The sequence below is a fragment of the Trachurus japonicus genome, chromosome 1 (genome assembly GCF_045865225.1).
Source record: "Trachurus japonicus isolate A0001 chromosome 1, Traja_1.0".
NCBI lineage: Eukaryota > Metazoa > Chordata > Actinopteri > Carangiformes > Carangidae > Trachurus > Trachurus japonicus.
The window spans coordinates 6591499-6608861 of NC_140907.1; the positions used below are offsets into that span (position 1 = coordinate 6591499).

The 17363-nt window shown below is 43.9% G+C and overlaps 1 protein-coding gene across 2 annotated transcripts in view; it reads left to right on the plus strand.

The window, feature by feature from the left end:
* Positions 1 to 5389: 5389 nt before the first annotated feature.
* Positions 5390 to 17363, plus strand: part of mxi1 (max interactor 1, dimerization protein) — a 34752-nt gene continuing 22778 nt past the window's right edge. The window contains exons 1-3 of one of the 2 annotated variants that reach the window (XM_085804673.1): positions 5390 to 5794; positions 9445 to 9547; positions 13835 to 13864. In XM_085804673.1, coding sequence (XP_085660799.1) covers positions 5566 to 5794; positions 9445 to 9547; positions 13835 to 13864 — 362 coding nt within the window. In that variant the 5' untranslated portion in view covers positions 5390 to 5565. Of the gene's footprint in view, positions 5795 to 8701; positions 9233 to 9444; positions 9548 to 13834; positions 13865 to 17363 lie in introns of those variants that run through there. The other variant, XM_085804748.1, reaches the window with a different exon arrangement.

Consider the following 17363-nt stretch of genomic DNA (forward strand, 5'->3'; position numbering starts at 1 on the left):
TGTGTACTGAATGTGTGTTATCCCTTAAACTCTTAATAAGCATTTACTCGTCTGACTTGTGTATACATTATTTTGTATTGCTCTGCATGCACCCCCTGTGTGTGTGTGTGGGTGTGGGTGTGGGTGTGGGTGTGTGTAGGTGTCACTCTGTATCTCGCCCCTCCCATGCCTCGGGGAGTGTCTGTAATTGCCTGCAAATGTGATTGTGTTTATGTGTTATCATTCATTTTTGCCTGTTCCAGTTTGGTACGCACCCTTGTTTGTTTGTTTTTCTAATGTCTGTAAGTGTGTGCATGTATGTGTGTTTGTATGTAGGGATTTGTGCATGTGTGCACTCACTTGCCTCTTTCCCGCCATGGCCATTGTCACCAGATGTCAGTGCCTGGGAACAGAGGCAAACAATGGTCACCAAAAGCCAAAGGGCAACCGCCTGGGGAGGGGTGACACCAGTCTGTCATCTAACAGGTTTATGTTTCACCCACCCTGTCGTTTCACCGGCGTGTTTGTGACCAAGTGAGTGCTTCAGATATCTTCTCTCACCCTAGCACAATGGAATTACTGATGAAAAAATGCACCAGGGAGAGTGATGAGATAGGAACTGCGAATAGAGATGGAGAGGTGCAGTAGTAGTGGCATCAGCAGCACAGATTTGAGGAAGAGGGTGCGGCGCAGCTGTATAATGTGTTGTTTTGATACTGTATCTCAAGGAAAGGCTGAGAATATCCTGGAATGGAGATAATACCCAGGAAGCCTTTCCCCAGTGGCCACATGGTTCAAGCCAAACAAAAGAAAAGCCTGACTGCAATCTTGATGGAAGACAGATTAGTATCTTGGCTAGAAAGCCCTGACAAAGCAGAGAGCCACACAGCTCGGGACCCTTGAGAAAATAAGCACATTGACAGTAGTACAGCCTGCGGTGTCAACATGAGGTCAGTTGAAGAGGCTCCCACGAAAAGAAAAAAAAAAAAAAAAGTTTTGTCACCACCCCCCTCCTACACAGAAACACCCATACACACCCAATCATTTTGCTTGAATCCGTGTTTCCTCTATCTGATGGACGATGTTTTGAGCAGGCAGCAGTTACGCACAGACACCTGTGCTAGCTTGCTGTCAGTTTGCATAGTGAGTTTTGTAAATAAGACGTAACTGAAACACAGTTAAAACCTTTTTGTTGTGCAGTGGGTCAGTTCAACCTGGGATTTGCATGTGTGTGTGAATGTAAAGAACCACCAGAGCTGGTTCACATGTAAGCCAACAATTACAGTAATAGATCTGTGGGGGGAAAAGCAGCAGGTAGGACATGTATTCAGTGTTTGTGTGATCAGGTCTGACCTCCCATGGAGAACAAATACCTATTGTGCCTGATGAGGAGAGGACATAAAGGTTAAGCATGAGGGTCTCATTCAGAGGCCTAGTTAACCACACCAGTCAACAGAGGCCAAAACAAAAGGGAAAGGTTGATTTAGGGGTGGTGCTATCCTGCAACTGACACTCGCGTGCTCGATCTTCACACTTAGGACAAATGTTTTTAATGTTCCTTAATGCACATCATTTAGTTTGACGTGTCCGCAGTGCTTAGCAATTTAGGTATGGTGCTGTTCTTGTGTTTTGACTCGGATTCCCTGATGAAATAGTATAAAGTCCATACTTTTCCTCATTCACCTTGTGGAAACAGTGTAGGCCGAGGTCAAAAGGGCGACTGGGTGAATGGGAAGCAGAAGGGTGCTTCTGGTGTTTTGGAAACCTAAACAGACAGGAATACAAGGCTGTAAAAAGGTCAGCAGTATGAATGGCAACTCTTCAAATCCCTACACCCTGCTGCCAGGACAAAGGTTTCGCTCTGGAGGGCCGTGTGTGTTTATTGTATTGATATTCAATGATATTCTCCCGCCCCGTTTCTTTAAACCCCTTTTCCTCCTCTTTATAGGCTACCACTCGGTTCCACTTTGTTCCCGTCCCTTCCGCCTGCTCTTCCTCCCCGAGAGCTGAGGTGCACATGGTGGATGTTGTCTAATTACCCATGAACACACCACCAGCTGAAGTGGTCCTCCGAGAGTGATGTAAATCGGTGACATTTACGAAAATGTCAGTGAGTTTTCAGAGGACGCAATAACGGACAAGAGAGACCCATTATAGCACAGCATTTTTATTGTGTCGATGCGTCTCCCATCCCTACATTACCACCTTCAGAAGATTTGAATTTCATTGTGCTGGGTACTTAAATGTGGCCTCAATCCACAGAGGCTGAAGTAGATGACTGCAGGAATGATGTGTAACAGCTACTGTAAAACAAACTGCACTTTCTTCCAGGCAAAATGCAATCAGAGTAGAGCTCAATGGGTATTTTACATCCGTTGATTTGGGGAAAACATTGTCCCCACCACCACCACCACCACCATCATCATCATCACCACCACCACCACCACCACCACCACCATCATCACCACCACCACCACCACCATCATCATCATCACCACCACCACCACCACCACCACCACCACCATCACCACCACCACCACCATCACCACCACCATCACCACCACCACCACCACCATCACCACCACCACCACCACCACCACCATCATCATCATCATCGTTGTCATCATCGTTGTCAAGATCAGCTTTCCGAACCAAGTCATTTCAGCTCTTCAACTTCTACAAGTACTGAAATGATCACTTCATTAAAGGGACAACGAGGAGTTTTGGAAAAGCGAAGTGTTTTCACACTACATTTATGAGCCTCCGCGCGCACCGTACATTTCTTTGACCGGCACAAGACAGACTCATGTTTTCATTCATCAAGAATTAAAGTCAGAGGTTCAAAGAGGATCACATACCGTCGTAGTTCCGACCATAACCTGTGATTCAGCTGCGTTATTCTCATGACTCGCCACGAAGGAAACGCTGGTCGGCTCGACCAGCATTTCCGCCACCACTAATAATAATAACAAAATAACGATAGAGACAGAACGATATATTTATCGAAAATGGGCCCATTAACAAGTGTGGGTAACGGAGATTCATCCACATTAACGTGAGACTTTTTTATTACCAAATAGAAACTCCTTGTTGTCCCTTTAACAAAAGTCATTCATTTAAATTCACTTATTGACAAGTAATTGTAAGCATTGTGAACAAATCGATGTTTAGAAGGTTTACAAACACACAAACCATAATTGATGAGATATTTGTTTTAAAAAAAAACCCCAAACATATTTGCCTCATGGTGGCATAAGGAATAGTGTATCGCTCCACTGTTTAGTATTCATCATCTAGGGACCATGAATGACTTTCGTATCAGTCATTCTATGTGGAGCTTTGTACACATACATATAGATACAACAATTCCATCCATACAGCCATAGGCATACCAAAGCTAAAAGTCCCAACATTGCCTTGTTAGAGTTGCTCCAATGTGAAGATGAACTGCTTTTCTCTACTTTTCACCAGATTAAATTGAATCCTTTTGGGTTTCAGGCAACTAGTTGGAGAGACAAGCAATTAAAGATGCCGCCTTTACAGAGTCAATTATTCACATTTCATAGACTAAATGATAAATCCAAAAACAAAAATATCAACTTGTTTAACATTTATTAAATTATATGCAGACATTTGTACTTATACTTGTGTTGATGGTCAAATCCCTGTTGTACCACCACGTCATTCCTATTTAGAAGATATTAGCATTCCTTTTGCAGTTTAGCTGGTTTCCCCCTTTAACTCTGATGAGCTGTTGGTTGTTGTGGTTTGCCCCCTGGGCCTGAAAAAATGAGCTTGTCTTATTGAAAATGTTTGACCTCTGTCGCTGTCTATCCTCTAGACGTCTGAGCTACGTTTTCTGTGGCTTTATGACTAAGCTCGACTCCTTGTTTTGACATGGGTGTTGCCTTTTAATTAAAAGAGCATGGGGCTGCCTTTAATTGGAATGATAGCGTGAAGAGGGGTGATTTGACTTATGTAGGGGAGGGCAACACAATGTGTCGGCAGGACATCCATACCCCTGAGCTATTGTCTCTCTTTTGAATCTTTACCTTCACACTATGACCACAGTTTCCTACTGGGACACATGACTCCCTCCTGCTTTGCAACATTCCTCTATTCTCCCACTCTGCAACATGTGACCTGAACAGTCCAGTTGTAGATTGTGACCTGTTGGGCTTGTGAACTCCAGTTAAGAACCAGGAAGATGGAAATGTGCTGACCGGGCCTCGACAGCTTCTTGTGATATCCTGTTGGTACATAAAATGTGTGTTTATTGGGGAAAGTTGTCCAATGTAGGAAGACGATACAAACTAAAAAGCAGAGCACAAAGCACAGTCCAATAACCAGAACCCAGAAACCAAATGCATGGAGGCTGTCCTAAGATCATACAGAGGATGTGGCTGAGTGCTTTTCAAAACCCACTTGTTTTGTCAATGTGCTGGCAGTGGCACCTTTCAAATTCCAAACAGGGACGCTCTTAAAGGGTTTCCTTCCTCCACAGCTATCCCTGACTGAGGGGGGAGAGGTGCAGCAGGGGCGGAGGGGACCTTCAGAGATTCCCCCGTGTGTTGGACTTGAAAGTTTCTGTCTCTGTGAACTTTACATCAAACGGTCATGGGCTGCTGTTGGCTCTTTGAAGTGGCAGGGGGAGTGGGGGGGCTCTGCCTCGACATGTTCTGCCTCAACATGTTCAAAATGGACCTCGTCGCAGTATAAAAACAGCTCTGCTAAAGGTCTGCTGAGAGTGGCACAAGATCAAGGCTGAGGACTTATCTCTCAGTTATCATTCCTGTCACATACAGAAGGATCTATAGACACACTTTAGTGTTATACAACACAGTTATTCCCCCTCTCTCAGATTAGTGTTTTTATTGGCAGAAAATGTTGCAAAAGACCGACACTGTAGGTACTGCTGCTACTGCTAATTCAACAACATGTAGCCTACTGCCTCTTCTATTAGCTACCACTGCTGTACTATCTTTAATACTATTAGTAACACATTATTTGGGCATGCACTTTGAGTAAAATGTGAGTGAAGTTTACCTTTAGTGAAGCAACTTTTCCACCCATTAAATAATGATTCATATGAACTTTTACAGCAGTTGATTTCTTTATGTAGGTTTGTATCAGTACAATAATAGTATCAATATTTATACCATAATACTGCTCTAACTGCTGCCATCTTGATTACTGCAAGTGTAACTTTTAGTTTATTGCTGTCTCCAACTACATTGCATGTAAAGAGACAAAAAAAATACATTATGTAAATTAAAAAAATGAAATAACTGATTACAGTGTAATGTTTACATATAAAAGTTGATTTTGCTTTATTGTACAGAGAAACCAAGGGCATTGGGACCATGGAGACTCCTCAGACAGAGAGGGGGCCGGGCTCTCGTTCTCCCATGCACCACCATCTACTGACATTGGCCACCGCTCCACATTAAACACCCCGCATTCATAAAACAGAAAAAAGAAAAGAGGGACCATCTGACAAGAGCAGTGTCCACTGGTATAGCTGCCTCACTGTTTATTGCGCTCAGCACGTCGCCAGGACAGAAGCCACACAAACCGAGAGGAAAAATGGCCAAAAGTGAGAGGCAAAGAAGAAGTTTGAAGAGTGAGGAGTTCTTTTTTGACTCCGAGGCATCTCTCTTGGATCAGCAAGATTTCGAGATGTCTAGTTGCCCTTTCAATGACGTCTTCAACTCCAAAGACTCCCACATGGAGCAGATCAACACTTTTCTGAAAAATGTACAAGTTTTGCTGGAGGCTGCTAGGTTTCTTGAGAGCGCCGAGAGGAAGGACGGAAGTGAGTTTATTTGTGCTGCGTTTGATCCTTTTCATTTGCCTCTAAATTTTCAGGAAAACAAGACTTCATTGTCAACAGACTCAGACAACAAAGGGCTGAGTTCATTCAACTAAGCACCACTGCCTGCTATAAAGCATATCCTATGCCCGGGACACCAGACTAATACCAGTAATGTACTCATTGCAATTGCAGCAGAGTGTAAACGTAGACGCTTTCATTATTTTCCGGACTATTTTTATCTGCATTGTCTGCATGATGGGCACTGTGCATCTTTGCGTCTGCACAACTCTCAGCCCAGCAATCTGTAATTTCCCCCGCAGCATAGATAAAGCAATATGACATAATGACGAGGTGTGTGGGTGTGTATGCTGGCTACCACTCCGATGTGATAAATCTGACCACATTGCAGCGCCCTCCAACTCAGTTTAGGATGATGTCATTGTGTCCCTGCAGACTCGATCAAAAAAAAACAGAAAACTTTATAGATAAAACGCTCAGAACACAATTGAAAGGTGAATCGGACGTTTATTCAAACAGCATCGGTTCACTTAAAGTTGCTCGTTTATCATTTTGAACCTGCGAGGAATTAAGCAACTCGATGTGGGGTTGACTGCAAAAAAAGCATGATCTCTCCATTGCAAGCAGTCCCTGGCCTACATATAATGAAATGACCGATAATTTTGTAACAGAACACTGTGGTAAAACGAATTTAAAAGTCATTATTGACTGAAGGTGCCCGTTTCTTTTTAAAGTCATGCTTTACACCCACATAAAAATAGACTGTTTTTACACCACTTCTGAATATGTCTGTCCATGCAGGACTCTTTGCGTGCAAATAGACAGGAATAGGAGCTAATGCGTGCTGCAAAAGTGTCATTAATATCATCTAATCAGACATAATGAGGGAGTTTTGCAGCAGTAGACCGCAGCGCCTACACAGCTCTCCTCCTCTCGATTGTTTGCTTCCTGCTCTCTGTGGGCGTGCCGCGCTGGGTTCCACATGGCGCAAAGCTCTTCTGTGGTTGGTCAGATACGAGCTCAACCCTCGACGCTTGTCAAAGCCATCCGCCAATTAGAAGCCTGCTCGGTTACTACGTCACGTGTTGCTGGGCCTGGCTTAGGCCGGCAAGTACAGCCCCACGGTCCCGATGAATCACGGGATTTGTAGGTTGGCAAAAGAGTGGCATGATTACTCATGAGGGGAATAGAGCTCCGGACCCCACGTGACCTCCAGCGTTCGAGCGGCCATTTTGGCAGGAAACTGACCAGCTCCGAAGCATTGACTGTAAGCGCCGAAGCCGTCTGAGTTCACATGATCTCACTTTAATTCCAACACATTGGACTTAATATAAAAAAAACTAAATGGATTAAATATTACCGACCCTTATAATGCCCCCGGGGTGCTTTTCAAAAAATATTTTCGCCGAACAGGACGTCCTAGACCTGCAGTATCCGGACACAGCTACCTGATCAACTACTCTACAAGCATACAAAAGCCGGCTTTATGCTCTTTGTGCTCCACAAAATGACACAAGCAGGAAAGACGGTGACAAAAAGAAAAGAAAGAGGCAAACACATACAAGATGTGAGTCTCCTTCGCCTCCAGCCTTTCCAAGCTGACCCAGAGCCGGTCGCAGCGCACCGCCGCATCCGCCGCGGGCTGATCAGCACCGGGGAGAGCTCCCGGCCGGCACCCCGACAGCACCCCGGACAGCTACGAGCTAACGTTAGCCATGCTACACTGCATTAACTGGGATGATACGACACTTACCCCTCTAGTGAGGATACAGCAGGTTATGCTGGTAGATTCCACAGCTGGACGTTCATCACAAAGCCAGACTGTGTCCATGTGTAACCCTCCAGGCTTCTGTATGCTTTTAGAGCAGCGCGATGCAAAGTTGATCAGGTAGCCTAACTTAGCAGTGTCCGGATACTGCAGGTCTGGGACGTCCGCCGGCGGCCGGAGATACTTTTGAAAAGCGCCCTGGGGGCATTATAAGGGTCGGTAATATTTAATCTATTTAGTTTTTATATATTAAGTCCAATGTGTTGGAATTAAAGTGAGATCATGTGAACAGACGGCTTAAAATCTTCCGGAGTGAATTTTTTCTGTCACTGAAAACGGCTGGTTCTTGAACGTAACTCGGTCAAAGTAAGACTTATCCTCAATATGTTTTGCAGTTCTGTTAGGTCATACTACATGCTGACAAAGTCAGACATGTAAGACTTGTATGGGCTCGGAGAAAATCGCTTTGTTACTCTCGTTCCGCACCCGGCTCTCCCCTGTATCTACTCTATGAAAATCTTCAGATTCCTGCCAAAATGGCGTCGCTGTCAGTTTCGGGGCTGCGTGACGTCAGCGTGACGTCAGCTCCCGGAGCTCTATAAAAGACACACAAGGAATACTTGTGTCTAGTCAGTAACTTAACACAATCAGCATCATTTTATCAGTACGGATCATCAGTGATCTGTGTTAGGAAGGACTGTCTTTTCGGGCATTGCAAAGTAACAAACACAAACAGTTCTTGTTTAGGCTATTTGTCTAGGCTACTAGTCCGACACCTGAAAATAATGTTGAATATTTCAGAATTTACATTATTTTAAATATTTTTCGTAATTCGTAGAAGCAATAAAGTTAATTGTAACTGGCCTTAGAAATGACCCCATTATGTTTTGGATTTGCCCTTTACCAATCAAAGTGTCCTGCTCATAGACTGTAAAAAATAGGTCCTGCTGTGATAACACCTAAATCATCAGGATGTTTCAGCTGGTAGATGAGCTGAATCATGACCAGTAGGTTACTGGATGTATTTGTTACTATGCACCGATAGACTCTGTTGCCCAGAATGCATTGCGGTTCGCCCGGCCTCTCCTCCGCCTGGTCCCGCCTCTCAGCTGCAGCTAGGTAAACAAACAGCAGAGCAGAGGAAACGAGCAGCGGCAGGCACTTTGCTGGCTCTGGGGTCCCTCGGGGAAGTTTTATATTCTTTATATCCATTTTTGTAAAAAAGAAAAATTTAATACCGTGTTTCCTAGAAACTTTTAATACTTTGATACACTGCTTTCGACATTTTCTAACAACGAAACCTGGCAAGAATTGGCTGTAGCTTGCTAGCTTGGGAAACACTGGATTTTTCCCCCCTCCTTTGCTTTCGACAAAGGCTGTTGATGAGCCAGCGAAGACACTCAACAAGACAACAAAACGGCGTTTTTAAAGCAGCAGTCGGTGTCGTAAATGACCGATGCACTGTCTCCCCTGTAGCTAAAGCGGCCGGTAGGTAGGTACTGCTGTTCGCGGGGCGAACGTTGAGGCTGAGGGAACCGAGCTAACGTCAACGGCAGCAGGGAGCGTCCGACAGGGGAGAATGACGGCTGTTCAGCTGATCAATATCCAACTGTTACTGGAAGCTGCGGAATATCTAGAGAGGAGAGAGAGAGGTACATGTGTTCACTGATGTGTGGGAGAAAGAAAAAGAAAGTCATAGTAAACAACAGCATCCTCCATGGTGTGTGTTGGCTGCTTGGAAGTGGGTTAACGCTGTTGCTGTTTTACATGAGGTGTTCACATTAAGCCGGAGGGATCGTAGCATACGGTGTAGTAAAAACTCACCCCAGGCTGACTGTCTGTCTGTCAACCACTTTTCTTCCAGAGTGTGAACACGGATATGCTTCGACGTTTCCGTCAAATCAGAACACAAACTACCAGAGGCAAAGAAAATTCCGAAATAAGAAGTTCAGCAGTAACCACAACAGGTAAGAAACTGCTCCTCTTCACGATGTGGCATCTCTGGGAAATTGTGCCTGTGTGTTTTATAAAATCAATGCTGTATATGTATTCTACTATCGATGTCATTTGGTCAAACTGTCTTCTGACATGCTGTGATGATGAGGCGTTTAGTGAACAAGCACACTTTCTATGTAAAGAGAAAGTTGGTACATTTAAAGTTATGTTTTTCCTCCAACTTGCAGGGGCGTGTTTAATTGTTAGGTGCACTAGGCTCGTCCACCGCTGTGTTGCTGGTCTGGGGGGAGGGGGCGGCAGTAACGGCCCTGCTAGCTTTTCATCAGCTGATTGTCAAACGGACTGCAGTGGCTGAGGTTAGGGATCGTGGTGAAACTGACGGCTTCAAAACGAAAAAAAAGCCTGTTCCACCGTTGTGTAGTTTGTGCATCCCGAGGAAACAACCCCATAATATATAGCTGTATTTATAAGTGGGTTTAGTTTTTTTTTAGATATTGGTTGTAATCGTGCTTTTCCCCGTATGCCACGTGTATTCTACACTGTGGGAGAGAGGGTGAGTTTCGTCTTTTCCCCTGAAGGGGAAGGCTCCTATTTATGGCCGGTGTTGTTTGCAGACACCCAAAGGTGAATACGCGGAGCCTTTTTTTTAAAAAGACTAATGATGTTGAGTGTTATCAGTAATTTGCAGTGGAACCTCTATTACAGCAGTGTCCTATAAAGACACAGGAGGTGGATACTCTTTTTATATGCATCAATTGAAAGCTGTTAATGTTGCAGAACATTTAACAATCTACTCGGTGTGTCTCCTTGTGTACCACTGTCTGATAATCATGCCATTAGCTGCCACAACGATTAGAGCCCTTGTTGAACATAGTGCTTTCACTGATGACACAAATTTACATTTACAAGTCAGAGAAGCAGCCCAGAATCTCCCAAGTTAACGCCGGTGGCATTGTGTTTTCTCTTGGTGCTAGGCTGCTTACATTAATCTGTCCATTGACAGTCATACATCAAACGCAAGCCCCTCTCTCTCTCTCTCTCTCTCTCTCTCTCTCTCTCTCTCTCTCTCTCTCTGTCTTTCTGAGCCGTTTAATATTAATGCAAGAGCAGGCCACAAACAGGAACTGCGTATTACTCATCACAAGCGCATAATGCTGCCTAGTTCTGCATAGCAACAGTCATGATCAGATATAATTCTAAGGCCAAATTAAAAAACGCTTCTGCAGGTTTTGTCCTACTGGCGAAACTCTAAGCGTTCATTTATTGCGCTTGTGCGGAAGGATTTACTAAATGAAATCATAGTGGTAAGATGTCAGTACAACCGTTTCTGTGGTGAGCAACTTTAAAAGTAGAGAGTAGCACTCATGAGGGATTTTCAAATGGCTGGAACAAGCACAGACTGTGCAGTAATGATTGAGCTTTGTTGTTGGTCATGCTCTCCATGGAGACATTTTCACAGCTCACTTAGTGAGGTAACACCATTCAACATCCAACACCTTTTTTGTATTGTAATGCAGTTTGTGTCATACCCACTGGAGTTGCACACTCTGCAACCCAATAAAACAGCATTATTTGTATACTCCTGGTGCTGTCAAGTTCCTCGATGGGACATGTGTGTCACAAGCGGTCTACTTTTGACTCAACCGTCCTATTCATGGTTTTCCAGCATGGGTGAGAAATCTTGCAAATTAGTCCGAGCTGTGAGCCATATTCACCACCTCACATGTCAGATTACAGTGTCCGCAGTAAAGAAAAAGCAACTCTAAACAGCCTAAGGTTTAAAGAAAACATCTACCGTTCCTAAATCAGATAAGGATTTCATTAATGGCAAATAATGGCGCCAAATAAGAGCGCCCTATTGTGACTATACATCTCTTGTTCATTTCTCACTTGCAGTTGCTCCCCTGTTGATGTCATCCTGAGCTTTTAGAGATTATGAAAATGCACTCATTATAATAATTACATTAACTTGACATTCTGTTTAAACACAGCTTGCTTTCTGCCGTTAGCTTGCTCCAGCTTTAGCTACGTTCTCAGTGGTGTGTTGAGGCTTAAAGTGATGAGCTTATCTGACTCTGTCCTCTCTTGCCTACTGTTTATAGCAGGGTTGCTTTATCTCATTGACCCACTCCGTATGCGTATACATGCACATAAACACACACTATATTCAAGCATGCCTACATAAGGAAACATGCTCCAGTTGTGTGTGGCCTGGAGCCAGGTCATAATCTGTATTGCATTGTTGCTGAGGTCCACACGTGCAGATATCTGATTCAGAAGGCAGGGAGAGGGGTTTCCAATCATAAAACTGACTTAGAATTATCTCAATAATGCTAACATGTAGCGTTTCAAACTTGTAAGTTTTTACCTGCTATTGTTATCTCTGGTGATGACACAATTGTTCTTAAATTTCCTGCTGTCGTTATGACAGATCAGTCATTTTGTAACATATATACTTGACACACTGCTCGACATTTCCACAGTCCCAATAGTTCATCATTCTTAGAAACTGAGCATCAGCCAAAACACATTTAGCATTAACATCATCTTTGAATCACATTGTGACAAAAATGTTCAGAGTTTGGAAAAGATCACGAATTGGGATGTGGGTTACCAAGCGACGCAGACATGCACATTGACAGCTGATGATGCAAGTGACGCACTCCACAGTACTCACCTTCTGTTAGCAATACTGTTTCTGAGTCATAGTCAGTTACAGAAAACAGAGGATCCAGTGCTATTAGAAAGTATCGGTAACACTTTATAATAAGTAGGCCTACACACTATTAAGCGTTAGTTAAGCATTTATAAATACTGAATTTTTCATTTATAACACATGAATACTCATTACAGTATGTAGTTTATATACAGTTATTGCTTATCAATGATGAGTAAAACAATTTAACTCTGTTTATAAACTACATACTAATAAGTATTCATGTGTTATAAATGATGAATTCAGGATTTATTAATGCTTAACTAATGCTTAATAGTGTATACTTATTATAAAGTGTTACCAAAAGGATAATGTAAAAGATTGTGACTATGTTCATGTCCCACTAAAAGAGTCATCCATGCAGTTTAAAATGAAGTTTTTGAGGGTAGTAGCTGAATAGAAAAGCGCAAACTGGTCTAAGTGTATGAGTTGTGTGATTGTCGTTGGATGTACATGGATAGTGTGGTGCACAGACATGCATGACTACTACAGGGATGTGGAATATGTAAGTTGAAACCTGTCAAGCTCATATGTGTGAGCACTTAGGCTCTCTCAGGTTTTCAGGAAATGGCCCATGTGATCCCCGTGTTTTGCTGTGATAGCAGCCACTCTTCATGGCCGTAGACCTTGTCATGTTAAATCAAACGCCACATTTCACTTAACATGCGCTCTTGCATACACAATTGCACGGACAGTAATGTATTCTAATGGTGCCACATGGTGTTTTTATTGGTGTAAATAATTAAACTTGAATAAATAATTTCCTCTGAGGCAGGGTCCATTTTTTTACAGACTGAACTACGGCCTCGGACAGTCTGTCTTTAGGTCCTTCCCGTCCCGTTCTTATCTCCTGTTTTCAGCATATTTCCTGCTTCCTTGTCAACAAGATGGCAGCTGAGCTCGATGTATTGCACTATTGATGATGCACGGTGTTTAGAAATTGTGTGCATGACTCAGGAAAGACACAAACACCCCCCCCCTCCCTCCCTAAAAACTTGGGCCTCATGACTTAAGTGGAGTGCAGCTTGTGTAGATGGGAACCCGGTCATTAAAGTATCTGGAGAGCTGCTTGTCTCCCTTTTAGTATGTTGCTACACAAAGACACTCTCAGGGACCAGCTGATTGGCTTTACATTATTAACAGAGCACTGAACCCTGGCTGCTGCATGTGGAGGAAATGTGTGTGTGTGTGTGTGTGTGTGCGTGCATATGTGGGCATGTAAATTTTAGTTAACGTAAGTGGCTGCCCCACACACACACACACACACACACATACACCCTCCCAGGGTTGTGCTGTACATTATTGAGGAAGAAGCTGTATAGTGCCTGGCTGTCAGGTTTTAGTGTGAAGGCTCCAGTGCACTGGGTCGAGAGTGGGTCTCATTTGGGATTAATCAATAAATTCATAAATCAAATTGGACAAGCTAATTCTCGGAGTCTCTCAGCCCCTGTTTGTCGACCTCATCCAGTTATTATCCTAATATTAAACCTCATTTCCCCGGAGTACAGATAGCGTAGGTCTGCACTTTGCTTGTAAACCACGTGGCTGTTTGTTTAATAACTTGCGCTTTCTGTCTTCGCAGGTCCACACATAATGAGCTGGAGAAGAACAGGTGAGTCGGCATTAAAATTTCCAAACACTTCACCTTTAAATCAGAGAGCACGGCCTCCACGCACATGCATGCCCTGCCCTGACATGTGAATAAGTTCATCATGTCCTACTTTCATTTTGCTCCACAACACATTTGCCCTTCCTCAAGTAAGCACTTTGTCTTTAACAGATCCTTAAAAAACAAAAGTAAATGGTCACACAGTTGTTCTCTTCTCGTTTCACCTTGTTCCCCCCCCACTCTCGTGCACACTGGCTTTGCACCTTGAGTTATGCAACAGTTTGGCTGCCCAGGGCTCCGAGTTATACAGGCAGGTGAGGGTGCATGTAGTCAGAGCTGGAGCAGCAGGAAAAAGTCCAATGCTTGGTTTTAGGTCTGTAGTGGCAGTGGCAAAGTCAGCCCTATGTCTAGACAAAGTCTCCCTTCAGTGGCTTTTATGCCATAGTTCTATACTGAGTTATATCTCTCTGTTCAAGATAGTATCTACAGTGGAAGAAATGTGGGGTATTCAGGGACACCTATAGGCTTGTGACGGTTTTCCACATCTTGTTCTGAGGAGATTCAACACTGGTTTCTAAGAAACCCTTATCAGATCAAGTCTGCCACCCACATAGGTGGTGTGTTCATGTCCTGTGACTTTGCAGGCTTCAAGAGTCAAGCTGTAAAGGGTTCACTTCAACACCATAAATAAGTGCAGCCAGACTTGCAGGATTTATGGTAAATAGAGAAAAAAAGCTTGCCTTCCATTTCATTATCTCTGAGGGTGTGGGTACAATGAAAGGGTGTGGGTGGCTGGATCCATTCAGTGTAATTACATATCACCTCGGCCTGTTTTTCTCGCCATTCTCCCTGGCAGCCTCTCCTAAAAGGATGGGAACATTGGAAGGAGAGGCGTCCAGTGAGTTAAATATAGACAAGAGTTGATGTGTCATCCTGGTGCTCATATGCGATGCCACGCAAGGCCAGCCGGTCGGCTGACTGGGCCCCGGCAGATTGCGGCACCCATGCGGGGTTGCATTTTTTTTTTTTTCCAGTGTTCCACCCACACAAATACATTTCAAAAAAGGTGCCAGAGCTGTTGTTTGTTCCTACAACACAGTGTGGAGGCTTTTTTTTCATCACTAGTTCCACATCCTTGCAGCCATTCTTTGTAGTACGGCCTTATGGCCATTTATGGCCTTTGATCTTCTCTGCCAATCAGAGCAGCCCGGTGTAATACCTGTAGGTGGCAGCACAGAAGGAATGTGCCGTGTTGTTAAAAGAGTTACGAGCCATCAGGAAGATTGTTACTTAAGCGGTGGAATGAAACTTTGCATAATAAAACGGATGGAGCCAAATGTATAGAAGTTACCATTCTCATTTGTGTATTTAACTGCAGTTCATTTCCATCATGCAACATCCTTTGAAACATGCGTCCTGCGCCTCCTCCTTTTTCCTGGCTCCACTGTGCTGGTCCGTGCAGCCGTGCTAGACTCCAGAGAGAGCTGCAGCAGAATAGAGTGGGCTGGGAACAGGCCGTCCTGTACCACACTGTACCTCATCCAGATACCAACACCCCCTCCTCCCCCCCTCTCTTGTTATTGTTTTCAGTTCAACACAGTGCGTAGAAGTTGACCAGGACAAAACTAATTTGAATTTCCATTAGCAAAGAAAGAGGGTAGAAATTGTAATCCATCTTTTTAGACGCACACTTAAAGTCAGAATCGTTTATAATCCTCCCTTTTTGCCAACAGTTAATCCAATTCCCTTTAAGCACATGCCCCACTGTAAGCTATATGTATCAGGCATAGTTGTTCACCCAAGTGTGTCAGGCTTATACTATGACTCTACAACAGCAGCAGCAGCAGCAGCAGCTTTCGTTCCATCTCAGCAGACTTCCAAGTCTTGTAAATTGGAGGCAGCTCCTTTATGGCCCAGTCTGACTGAGGCCTTCTTTTTTTTAAGACTTATCAACCTTGTATATCTGCTGCTGGCATGATGATTTGCCTTGCATGGCTGCCACAGGTCTTGATAACCTCTGTGACGAGCAGACTCGTTGTGACAGCGGAGACCACAGGACGCGGATAAAAGGCACCGAAAGACGAGGGGGAAAAAAAAACACATTCCAGATTCTCATACTCTGTGGTGGGACCAGATAACGTGGTGGCTCTGCTGCTTTGATCATGTACCTCCTAACAGCCCCTTTGCACTTCCACATGTCGCTGCTAAATGACACTGTCTTAGTAGGACCCCCGTTAGTCCTTTTTCTTTTAATAAACATGTTGACAACAGCTTTCCCAGCTCAGGTTAGTTATTGGTTGATCAATGTGAGTTATATTAGGGGTGTGTTACAGTAAATGAGTGGGTACTCCGTGGCTCAGACTGGAATATGTTTGTTTTTTTTCTATTTTGAGTGATGACTCTGTTTATAATCTTTATAATCAATACAACAGGCTTTTACTTGCCACAATAAATCCACAGGAACGGTCACTTATCATTTACCCGCCTCCCCCAGCGCAGCCTATTCATATCAGTATTGTTTATCGAGACAGAGCTTATAATACACCCAGCAAATCATTTCTACCCCCAGTGCCCAGACATTGGAAGCAATGTTAGCTCTTCTGCTTTTTTTATGCGGAGAGAAGAGCTGGGCAAACAATGTGTGTTAAACACCTTTCAGTGTGTGTGGAATATTAAAAAGGCTTACTGTTACCCATCAGACTCAAGAGCTTGATGTCCTTGGGTGTCAAGGAGCATCCACGATGTTTGCCCTCTCTGGATTTTTTTCTTAGCTGTGTTGTTTGTGAAAAGGTAAATGAAGGTAGTCGTGCCTCATTTGCAATTAACATTGAGTTGATGTGGGTGTTCTCAAATGTCATTTTTCATACTTACACAGGTGTGTGTGAGACGGTGTGTTCCTCCTGCTGCAGAGTGCGGGTTTATCAGTTTACTGTTACGTCACTGAAAAATATCGGGATAGTTTTTTGTTTTTTTTTGCACATATACACTCCAGGCAAACTGAATATCGCTATAATAGGTGTCACATTTTCCAAATGGTACATACCTCTGTTGGCATTGAAGGCCTTTATGCTTTTCTAGTCTTTCCAACCAGAGAGATATAAACACACTACTGCTGTTCCAGCCTTGGGCTTGAATGAGCAGTCAAACATGAATAAGCCTGAGCTGCATTTTCTCTGGCTGTGCTGATGCTTCCTTGAAGAAAGCCAAACTGCTTCACCGGTCTCTCTGTTGTCTGCCCAGTGAGTGCAGCCTATTCTCAGGCTCTGCTGCAGGGCCTAAAAGTGGGACCATTTGTTCTGACCAACGTGACGACTTGTAAGCTTTTCTTGGCTCAGAAAAGCAGCTTAAGGGACTTGATCTTTGGTCTGGTGAGCCCAGCTAGAGCACGCACACGTGCTGGGGCATGCACCTCACCCAGGCCACCCGGCGCTAGTCCTTAACAGCCTAGTTTGGCTTTGGCTTAGCTAACGACAGAGTCAGAGGACAAGGAAGTAATTGACAG